At 33.3% G+C, this 11839-nt stretch overlaps 1 protein-coding gene across 2 annotated transcripts; it reads left to right on the forward strand.

Moving 5' to 3' along the window:
* Positions 1–2227: 2227 nt before the first annotated feature.
* On the forward strand, positions 2228–11633 carry VIP (vasoactive intestinal peptide). Of its 2 annotated transcripts, none has more exons than XM_072828259.1 (7): positions 2228–2444; positions 3832–3943; positions 6025–6147; positions 6923–7027; positions 7765–7896; positions 8871–8955; positions 10792–11633. In XM_072828259.1, exons 2-6 carry the CDS (start codon positions 3837–3839, stop codon positions 8911–8913), a joined length of 510 nt encoding a protein of 169 aa, XP_072684360.1. In that variant the 5' UTR covers positions 2228–2444; positions 3832–3836; the 3' UTR covers positions 8914–8955; positions 10792–11633. The 2 variants fall into 2 exon arrangements, with proteins under 2 accessions (XP_072684360.1, XP_072684352.1); XM_072828251.1 differs by having other exon boundaries at positions 2230–2444; positions 8868–8955.
* Positions 11634–11839: the final 206 nt, after the last annotated feature.

An 11839-nucleotide genomic window follows, 5' to 3' on the forward strand; every position in this document is an offset into this window, starting at 1 on the left:
TTATTAACTACCTGAATGATCTTGCGAAAACTACTTCAACTCTGAGTGTCAGTTTAAGTATTTGTAAAAGAAGGGTCTTGGAGATTTGTTCTAAGTGTATGAATGAATGATAGTTCTTCTTATAAACATCACTTCACTGAGAAGCGTTCCAGTAGGGATTAAGTTTTGCTAAAGATGTTAGAAGGTATGAAGGTAGAAAGATATGTTAAAGTAGCAAAAAAAGCAGATTAAAAAACTAAATTCACATTTGTATTTTTGTATTTACTGAGTTTTATAGTAAAATATTCAGGATTAATTCAGCTGCAGTATTTTTCTTATGTTTATTTTTCTAGAAACATCCATAATTTAAGTGGTTAAGTGCCCCTAGTTTACATCCATTTTTTTGAAAAAAAAAAAAAAAGACAAGATACACATCAAAAAAACCCCAAAAAACAAAAAATGAGAAAAAAAAAAAAAAAAACCCAACCAAAAAACCAACCCTGTGAATTAAGACTTTAAACCTGCAGATGGTGCTATGATCCCATTTGAAATTCAGTTTTGCTTTCTAGCTTAAATTCATAGGGGAAAATGCAGTTCTTTGATTTAGTTTATTTTTATCCAGAAGTAATAAAATCGATTTCTCTTTACTTTTGTGTTTTATTATTATAATGGGAGAAACTGTCTTTACTACTGGAAAAATCTAATGTAGTTATTCTTTGTGAATGCTAAGGGCTTCCTTAGACCAAATAATAATTTTATGTCTTTTTTCATTTAGATTTTTCTGCTTATCATTCAGCACTGGTTTTTCTGAGACTTTCAATCAACTTACTTTGCTGTTTCTGTTCTTAGATAAAATTGTTTCATTGATAATTGAGTGACAAAGAGCTAAGGATAAAAAAATTCCACATGAGAACCATTTCAACCTCTAGTTTGTAATAATCAGGTAAAAAAAATATTTCCTGGAATTAAGCCACAGGAACTCTGGCTAAAGTCAGAGCTGTCAACTGGGAAACAAATTTCCAGACATTTTGAAACTTAATTCATTTAATTTTTCTTGTAACTGGATTGGAAAATATGATTAAGCATAGCAGGATATTCTTTTACTGGATCAGTCTGGCTTTGAATGAAGCCAATAGATACTAAATTTTAAAGTAAAAGAAAGGGGGCTTTACAGTCTTTCTCCCTTGAGGAACTTATGAACAAAAGTGTAAAAGAATACACATGCTGGAAATTTTTTAAAATTATAGGAAAGATGGTATTTTACTTTGTTGTCCATGAAGTTTTCATGTGGTTATATTTTTACCTGAAACTCTGGCTTGAATAGATGCTAGTCTAGTTTGAATTAAAACCCCTACAAGCAGAAATTAAGTATTTATCAAAATACTCCACAAATACTTTCAAACTAGTTCTTTGAAACCTGTCAAATGACTAAGCCGGAAACGTTCAATGGGTGTGAATGTATATTCAGGGATTGAGGGGAGAAACAGAATAATTCTATATAGTTCAGGGACTTATACAAGTGATGAAGATTTCTTTCTTTACAAAGGGAGAAAAATTGAATCCCTTGAGATATACAATCTGATAGTTTGTTTTTTGGATCATATGAGATCACATATATGAAAGTGCATTGGGAATTACGATATTTTGTACAAATGTGAAGCAGCAGTACCACTATGACTTTATACAACAGCGTGTATATTATGCTATCTTAGAGCCTTTCTGAAAGTTTTATCTTAGAAATAGTTTCAACACAAAGGAAATGTAATAATAGAAAGATAGGAAATTATTTCTAGATGTTTTGAAATTAGATCTCAAGAAAGACTAAATCAAAATTTACATGAATAACATAAAAAATTGTAAAGGCTTTAGAATTGATACTTTATGATAAAGGAGAATTATACATTTGTAGGCATAAGTGCTTGGGTTTTTTTTGCACCTGTTTCTGCACATAAAACTCTTATTTTCTTAAGGAACTCCGATGGCCCTGGTTAACAATCATTCTCCTACTTTCTTATTACTAATTAAAGATTAAAATATTTCATATTAAGGTTGGTACCTTTTTGTTATTGTTTATTTAAGGAAAAGTAAATTTCCTCTTTATATCTTACGTCTTGAAGTTACTCACTATAAATTTATATAAATCAGACATAATGACAATTTAATAAGGACTCAAGCCTTATTCATCCCGTGGGAGTACTACTGTGACGTCTTTCAGAGAGCTTTGTGATTGCTCAGCCCTAAGTGTAAGCCCTATAAAATGATGGGCTTTGAAATGCTGGTCAGGGTAGAGTGAAAAGCAGTTGCCGGCAATAATAGCCAACCCATAGCCAGTACCAAGTTCTGGTTCAGCTCTGAGGGCAGAGAACTGCTGGAGCCTTTCTCCGCCTCATAGGACTTCAGCACCTAAGACAGCTCCAATATTCTTCTTCCATACAGAAAGCTCCTGAGGAACACTACTTGGCAAGGTGAGTAAAAACTTTACCTGTCTTCCTTTTTCCCCTGCTCCTGCTTTCAAACTTTTCCCAGGGTATACTGAATATTTCTCTCTCTTGAAAAGAATTTTATAATGTTCCTCCCTTACAACAACAAAGAACAGTTTCTCAGGTCACCTGGTAAGTGTAGAAATGCTTCAATTTCTTATATATTCATGGATTTTCTAAATTCCTTAGAAGTTGCTTTGCCCTGTATGCTCAATACTTTTACTCAATACTGTTTTTTTTTCAATACTGTTTTTTAAAATATATTAAAGTAAGTGTTTTTTTTAACCTGTTATATACATTTTTGACTGAAGGGTTTAGTGGGTACATTTGTTTTACAAGTTTCAACTTGCTTTTTTAGTGTTGTTCTATTTCATAAGTAAGTTATGTGAATCAAGGAAGCATTTTTTTCCTCTTTAAGTCTAAATTCTGTGATTTTTATAGACATCAAGAAAATCAAAGCTCAAATTCCTAATTTTCTATGTAAGAACTGTTTAGAAATGAAATCTGTAAATGGATTAGATGTAAAAAAAATAGTACAAACACTATTTTTAACATATTTTTCCTTTTGTGGCAAAAATTATTTCAATGGTAATATGCAGTTTAATAATTTTTTAAAAGATTTTATTTATTTATTCATGAGAGACACAGAGAAAGAGAGAGAGGCAGAGACACAAGCAGAAAGAGAGAAGCAGGCTCCATGCAGGGAGCCCGACATGGGACTTGATCCCAGGACTCCAGAATCATGCCCTGGGCCAAAGGCAGGCACTTAACCATTGAGCCACCCAAGGATCCCCAGTTTAATAATTTTTGATATTAATTTTCACTACTAAGTTGTTCAAATCAGGCTTAAGAAAATAAGTTCCTAATAACCTCTACAATTAGAAGAGGAAAAAGAAATGTTTGTATAATTTTATACTGATAAGTATATGTACATATATACATAAATAGACACACACATTATTAAATAGAGGATACTCCAATGTTATATTAACTAGACACTAGAAAGTTAAACTGCTTCTTTAGTTAGAAAAAATACTAAATGTGAATGCTTGAATGCTAACACTCTGTTACAAGAAGATTGTTCTCATGAGTACTTCCAGCACTGTGAAGGTATGGCATTCCACATACACTTAGCACAACTCTGCCTGGTGAGAGACAGTTGAAAAGGACCCTAAGTTTTATTCAAGCAGCTGTGACCAAGAAAAATCTTCCTGACTTAAAAATTATATTGCAGTTTAACTCTTTCTATAAGATGAAAATTACTTTTTCCAAACTCTGCAAGAGGCTTCAGAAATGACTACTAGACACTTAGAATTACTTTGTTGGTGATATCTTTGGTGGGAAAAGCTGATGTGATTCTCTCTCTTTCAAGGCACGATGGAAACCAGAAGTAAGTCCCAGCTACTTGTGCTGCTAACACTTGTCAGCATGCTCTTCTCCCACACGCTGGCATGGCCTCTTTTCGGAGCACCCTCTGCTCTGAGGTAAATATTCTTTCAATTCAGACAGTTCAACGTTCCTTCTTCATCTGTTGGGAATTTCCTATATATTATGTTGGACAACTTAATTTTTAAAGTTATGTATTATTTATTTAAATCTCTTGGTTGACGTGTTAAGCAAGTTTTTTGAACATCAGATCAACATGATTATATATCATATATATATATATATATATATATATATATATATATATATATATGCCACTTTCAGGGCATGAGAGACAGTGTAAATGACGTTTTAAGGATATGGTGGATCACATTTCCAAACAGGGAGGAAGAAGGATTTGACTTTTTTTCATTCAAAACCAGTTTTAGATAAGTAATGAGCTTTTATCCATTGTCATCTCAGTTCAATTCAGTTTCTGATGGAAAAAATTAGATGTTTAGTTGCCTGCCTCATTATAGTTCATTTTCAAGATCAATCAGTAAATAATATTAAGGTTATTAGCTAATCAGTGAAACATAAATACAATCATACTGAACAGATACACCTATCAAGCCAGAATCAATTGGCCAATATTATGAATTGTGGAATAACTGATCTACTGAGATGCCCTGCCCCAGTGAATGAATTTTAATGTACTTGGTTTCAACCCTAAATTCTTAGTTTCACTGTTCTCTATGTTGTATTTCATGTCTCAAATTCATAAATTACAACACAACTCTTATTTAAAGCTTTCTCTGAAATAAATTTATCTTAGGAAGTAAACAATAAAAGAAAACTACATTAGTTTGATTTTGTCCTTCCACCGTACAGGCACCACTAGATCTAAAAACAAAATCATCACTTCTTTGCTCATTTTCCCATTTCTGATTCTTTTTTCAAGGAAGACTTCTACTCAATAGACTTAATAATCTTTTTTTTTTTTTTTTTTAATTTATGATAGGCACACAGTGAGAGAGACAGAGGCAGAGACACAGGCAGAGGGAGAAGCAGGCTCCATGCACCGGGATCCCGATGTGGGATTCGATCCCGGGTCTCCAGGATCGCGCCCTGGGCCAAAGGCAGGCGCCAAACTGCTGCGCCACCCAGGGATCCCTAGACTTAATAATCTCATAGCTATTAGTGTTTGTGAAATCTGCTTAAAGCCAGATCTTATGTTGCTTTATAACCAAATAGAATGATTCTATCTGAATGGTTATATCACATATCATAACAGACAATCATAAGATGCTGAAGTTTGTTTGCATTGATTGCTAGGCTTCATACAAAGAGGAATGCTTATTACTTCCACCAACTACTACATCATCAAAATATGCACAAGTGCCCAGGAACTGACACATTCCTTAGAGGTTTACTCTAATAGTGAAAATCAACGCATTCATAATTTTAATAGTGTGCTGGTGTTCAAAATGTTCATGCATTAAAAAATATAGTCATATTCCATGTATAGCCATGACTATTCTTAGCCTTTCAGGAAAACATTGTGCATCCCTCATTAAAATTGTATTAATACATAAGATCAGAAGTAAGAAGACTCCACAAAATTTGTTGAATTTGAGTAACTACTCAGAAATGGAGAGATTCTTTGTACTTGACTAATACAGAGAAATACATCACACTAAGGTGAATCTTCAGATTAAAGCTGATAGAGCTAGAGAAAGAAAGGCAATTAATATCCACCTCTTGAGAAATGTTCGACAAATGATACTAAACACCAACAAATACAAGAATTGCTCCCAGTTTTCATATTGAATACTTAAATTTTTTGCAGTTTCTATTTCATACAAAATCTTTCTATCTGTGAAAAACTTTGCAAACTGAAGCTATCACCAACAGAATGTACTTTGCTTAATGCACTGATAGGATTGAACTCAGTAACTCTTATGTTTACTACAAATAGCTTGTAAAAGTTGCATGGCATCAGTTATATGGGCTAAAAAAAATTCCACTATTTATACTCTAAACCATAGAAGCCAGTAAATCTAACTAATGCTATCCATATACTGGGAACGGGTAATTCTTCTCAAGATTATTGAGTATCTTATTTCCGATGATTGTAAAACATAAGCATTATCTTCTGAGAATGGAATAGATTATGGTTCTCCTGTCTGTTTCCTAATAGGTTGGATGAAAGAATGCCACTCGAAGGAGCAAATGAACCTGATCAAGTTTCCTTAAAAGTAGATGCTGACATCTTGCAAAATGCACTAGCTGAGAATGACACACCCTATTATGATGTATCCAGGTGAGTTTCTTTTTTATTGAGATTTATTTTTAGAAAGTAGGTTTTGAAATATAAATGTTTCACCTTTTGTGTCATTATGAAGCTATTCCTACAGTACAATGTTAGAGGTTTCCATATGCCATTGCTTCATGCAACCTGATTTACTGAAGCTCTAGCAGCTGTACATGATTTTCATGTAGAGAGATTGCAACAAGCTAGAATCAACAAATCCTTCACTTAACAGAGTGAACAATTCAGGTATAGACAGAGTAGCTCTATATGGAAGGCAAAGTGTAAAAATTCCTGATTTGGATGGGAAAGTTGGCTAACAGTCCCTATGGGCCTCTCTATCTTAAAAGATTTTGTTTCCAAATATGTTGACAGGAGAAATAGCAAAACATATAATAAGCTTTTTGCTAAAAATCAGAATAGTTTCTCCTTGTATATATCTTTATTCAGAGTAGAAGAAACAAAGCACCATTAATAAATAAGGAAAACTCATTTAAATATATTATTTTTCCCAGCTATTGGAGAATTAGTTTAATTCAATTAATATGGAGACATACTTCTAAAATTTAAATTCTTTAGTTTTTCAAAGTTTTGTGCTAGAAATATATATCTCAATATAAGTGATTAGAAAATATATCTTATTAGGTAGTCAAGAAGACTTTTTTTGCACTTAAGTTTGCATGAGAAGCTTTCAAATAGCTGCTAATACATTTCTTTCCTATTTAATGAGGCAAAATAATATTTTAAGAAATTATTTAAGAAATAATGGCTATCCTTCTTCTTTTAGGAATGCCAGACATGCTGATGGAGTTTTCACCAGTGACTTTAGTAGACTTTTGGGTCAGCTTTCTGCCAAAAAATACCTTGAGTCCCTTATTGGAAAACGAGTTGGGTAAAGATGATTTATTATTTTTATCAAACACATTATGATTATTTAATCTGCAAGTTATTGTTTTTCACTGTTAACACTTTACTTACTTACTAACTCTTGATGATGTGCAATTTAATTGAAAAACAATTTATATTCTTAAATAAAATATACAGGCCCATGGATTAGGGAAATAGACTTTTTAGTGATATCCTATTACTCATTGGCATACTTATTTTTCTTAAATGTCAATCATTTATAAATCTGCAATCAAATTGAACTAGACACAGTAAAAAAAAGACATAATATAAACTGAATCAAATTTTAATATTTACCACAGTATTTGTTTTTTAATTCCTGATCAACCAAGCCTTGGAAGTTCTTTCTTTAAATGGCCAATTGCTGAATATTTATATGGCACTATTCAGGGTGGCAAAGCTTATAAAGAATGTATTTTTAAAGAAATTTTCCTCCCAATGAAGCAGAACACAACTTCAACCATTTTCCTTTTTTAAAAATAAATTATTTGCTCAATTAGTACAAAATGTGTGTTAAGGTTCCCAGTAAGTACCAAAATATGTTGGAGTATTCATTGCTCCCTTATACTTAGGCTTAGATATATTTTCATTTCAGTCTTTTTGTAGTAGAAAAGACACTGGGCATTGGAATTCTTTTTTATCTGACTCCAAGAAATTTGGAACTTTGGCATATTTACCATTTCTTATTAAAACTCTTTGATTTCCTTTCCCTGTATTCTTTAGCAATAACATCTCAGAAGACCAGGGACCAATCAAACGCCACTCAGATGCAGTGTTCACTGACAACTATACCCGCCTTCGAAAACAAATGGCTGTAAAGAAATACCTGAACTCAATTCTGAATGGGAAGAGGAGGTAAAAAAACAGAGAACTTGCTAAAATGAGAAATTGTAAATGGGTTCAGAAATAAAAGCTACATAAGAAGAGTTATTTATCAATCTATCTCACTGTCTACACTCTGTGAAGCAGTAATGTTCAACCTTGGCTGACATTAGACTACCCTGGAGAGTTTTTAAGATCTTGATGTATGCCTTACCCAAAACCAACTGCCAGAAAATTAGTACCTAGGCATTGGGGTATTTTTTTAGGAGCTCCCCACTCGACTCTACTGTGCATCCAGTATGAAGAAAGAGACTGTGGAGACATCTACTCTGAATCTGGGAACAAGTTTTATCAGAAGTACTAGTATTTTGTTTTTTAGGTTTTTTAAGATTTTATTTATTTGAGGGGGAGGAGCAAAGGAGAGAATCTTAGACAGTGTTGAGCCTAGAATCTACTGTGGAGCTCAATCTCATGACCTGAGCAGAAACCCACTGAGCCACATTGGCACCCCCAGAAATGCCGGTTTTTTTAAGATTTTAAAGTGCAGTCAATTAGCAATTTGACATCACAAGGAACTCCTTTCATATGCATAGTCAATACCTTTATTTTACCAAATTAAGCCATGAGTTCTTTTGTATTTGAATATTCTATGAGACCCATGTCTCTCTATGTGTATAAGTATTGGATTATAATAAATAGAAAGTGGGATGCTCTCTCTTTTTATTCCAATTATTTTTGTTTAGATGGTGAGCATTAAGAACAATATTGCTTGGGCAAGATCAGGGAAGATTAATGCCTTTGCCGGCTAGATCATAATTCTGTAAAAATAATTTTAGACACTTTAAGGACAATCTTAGTTAATAGCTAACCTCAAAGATAATTGGTTAGTCCTCAGTGCACTTTATAGAAACCAAAGAACAGCAAAAGTTATGCATCATTAGTTCCTTGGAAGCTTTCTCATTTAAGAGCCTTCACATGCACACTTTTCTTTTTCTGGTCTGCAGCAGTGAGGGAGAATCACCTGACTTTCCTGAAGAGCTAGAAAAATAATGGAAAGCTCTTTGAAGCAAAGCTGCTGACAACTTCCCAGTGGTAGGTGTATCTTTGTATTCTTATTTTTATTTTATTCTGAGAGCAAACATCTAATTATTTGAATAGTTAAGAGTCACTTGGTAAAAAACAGCTTAGAGTTCTCACAATGAGACCTTATAGAAAAGGACACTTCTATCTGAAGTGGACTCCCACCCAGTAAACAGCTTAAAATGATTCATGCAGTGCTCTGATAGCAAGGAAGAGAAGGCTCACAATGGGCCAACAGTTTGCTACCTGCATGGTACTCCTAATTTACTCAGACTTATTCCTAACCTGTCGAGATATAAAACAGAAGAATCTGACTCATACTAATCAGAAAAACTGTTTTTTTTTCTTGAGACTCAACCCATGTTGCTTTTATTAATTTAAGGGTTAGCCCTATAAATGACAGTTAACACCTCATTTAGTATACAGAGAAATACCCCAAAACTGCAGCATGGTTCCTTTTTATGAAAATACCAAGGCATTCGGTCTAATTTAATTCCTTGAACCATAGCAAGCTTCATGCAGCGAAGTTAAATTCAGCTTCTCTTACCTATATAGTGAATGTAGGTGCTACGATCCAATACTATTTATATTCAAATATTTTTTGAACAAAGAAAACACGAGTAGACTTTTCCTTTGTTAAGTGATAAGCTTGTTATCCCAGTTGCTTTTATGTACATATGGATACAAGATGTAATTCTCCTGAGTTATGTCTACATTAGCTCATAAAAACATATTTATATTTGGCCAATGCCTAAAGGAATTTTATGTCATCATTGTATCAGAGGTTGGTAAACTTTCTCTATAAAAGGTTACTGAGTAAATATTTTTGGCTTTGTCAGTTATATGGTTTCTGTTACAACTACTCAAACTCTGCCCTTGTAGCATGAAAGCAGCCACAGATGATATGTAAAATGAATGGGAGCTGCTGTTACAATAGTTTATTTGTAAAACCTAAAGGTAGACTGGACTACAATCTCTGACTAGGTCAAGGAGACTAAAATAGAAACATGCTCAGAGGGAAGGCAATCCATGGTTATACTGAAGTTCCTGGAGCAGGGATCTAAGGTTTTTGTGAGAATCATCAAGTGGGAGACACCCCCCTGATTGGTTACTTTTGTCCACTAAGAGAGACAGATGCTCAGTGTCCTGCACTTGCTCACTCTTTATCATGTATAGACATTTCAGAGAAACAAGTCCCTTTGCTCAAAGAAGAAAAATCACATATAGCTTCTTGAAAAAAAAGTTTACAAAGAAGTAGTCTATTTCATTTAATTAAGAAATACAAGAGGCACTAAAATATAAAGGAGGTTTCATCATTTTATCTTTTGCAAGCCGCAAGATCATTTATGAGATTCCACCCTCCCTTATTTTCTTTTCTGAATGGGTAACTTTGGACAACTTCTTTTAATGGGAAATCCTGTGTGTCAACCATGTGGAAATTACAAATGGATACTTAAAATGACTAATTAAAGCATCTCTTCACATCTCAGTTCCCTTTCTGATAATCAGTCCTTTGGAATATGAGTTCCTGATATTCCAGAACGTGATTTCCTGTAATGACAGGCTATTCACAAAGGGAAATAGATGTGACAAAGTCAGTGGAAGAATGAAGGAAACTAAGATGCTGTAAATAAAAATGTATTTTTAAAAGATTTTATTTATTTATTCATGATAGACACACAGATAGAGAGAGAGGCAGAGACACAGGCACAGGGAGCCTGACATGGGACTCGATCCCAGGTCTCCAGGATCAGGCCCTGGGCTGCAGGCAGTGCTAAACCGCTGAGCAACCCGGGGTGCCCAATAAAAATATTTTTATGCTTAAAACACCAATTCTTTCTTTTTCAGAATTCGTGAAGGAAAACGATAGAAGTAATTATATTTTGAGTTCTACATAAGTAATTCAAGAAAACAACTTCAATATCAAAACCAAATAAAATATATAGTGTTGTGAATGTTGTGATTTGTTTTATCCTAATGTAATAACTGTGATGTTTACATTGTAAATATTATTTGGGAGTTCTAAAATTTGTCTTTGACTCATAAAGATTATGTAATTTCATATGCTGTGTATCCTTTCTAACAAAAATATATTTAGTGATAAGTAAATACTAGGTTAATGCCAATTTTGTGAAGCTTTGGGGGAGAGTAATAGAGCACAAATGATGTGTGTATTTATAGAGCATACTTAACTATTCAGAAGCATGGAGCACATAATCAGTGTGTCTAAATTTGAATGCTAAGCAGCTAGGAAGCTGTGTTAAATAAACTGCAAAATGTCCAAGAGAAAACTAACAACAAAGATAAAAAGACATTCTTCAAAACAGATTTTCAGAAAGTGGTATACATTTTCACATTTTTAGGCATCATTTAATTTGAATAAGATTTAAAACCTCTCTAATCTGGATCTCTAATTGCCAAATGCTCTCTTCTGTTGTGATGTTTAAGTGAAAGAGAATGACCTCTGTTTCTGACATTGGACCTTTCTTTTCTGCTTGTGTGAAATATGTGTAAAATGGAAACTGAATGGAACTTTTGTTTTTCAGTAATAAATTTTTTCCATAATTACTCAAATAATGCTTTGGTCCTCAGCTTCATTCAGTGAAAGTACATTTGGAGACATGACTATTTTTCCAAAAGGATTGTAGGAAATTAAATAGAAAAAATAAAGAACTTTGATTATCATTGCAGACACTTTCTATTGTTCTGATTCTGTTAAATGATGCAGTGGTAACTCATGTTCGCTCTCAAGTTCCAAGCATTAGATAGTTTTGTGATGTTTGAGGTAGGACTATGTTGATTCTGTGTGAGAGTTCTAAAATAGTGACTTAAATATGACAGAAGTTTTTTTCTTACATTACACCAAAAGGGAAATATCGTAGGTTAGTTTGAAGGT

The sequence above is a fragment of the Canis lupus genome, chromosome 1, assembly GCF_048164855.1.
Source record: "Canis lupus baileyi chromosome 1, mCanLup2.hap1, whole genome shotgun sequence".
NCBI classification, from domain to species: domain Eukaryota; kingdom Metazoa; phylum Chordata; class Mammalia; order Carnivora; family Canidae; genus Canis; species Canis lupus.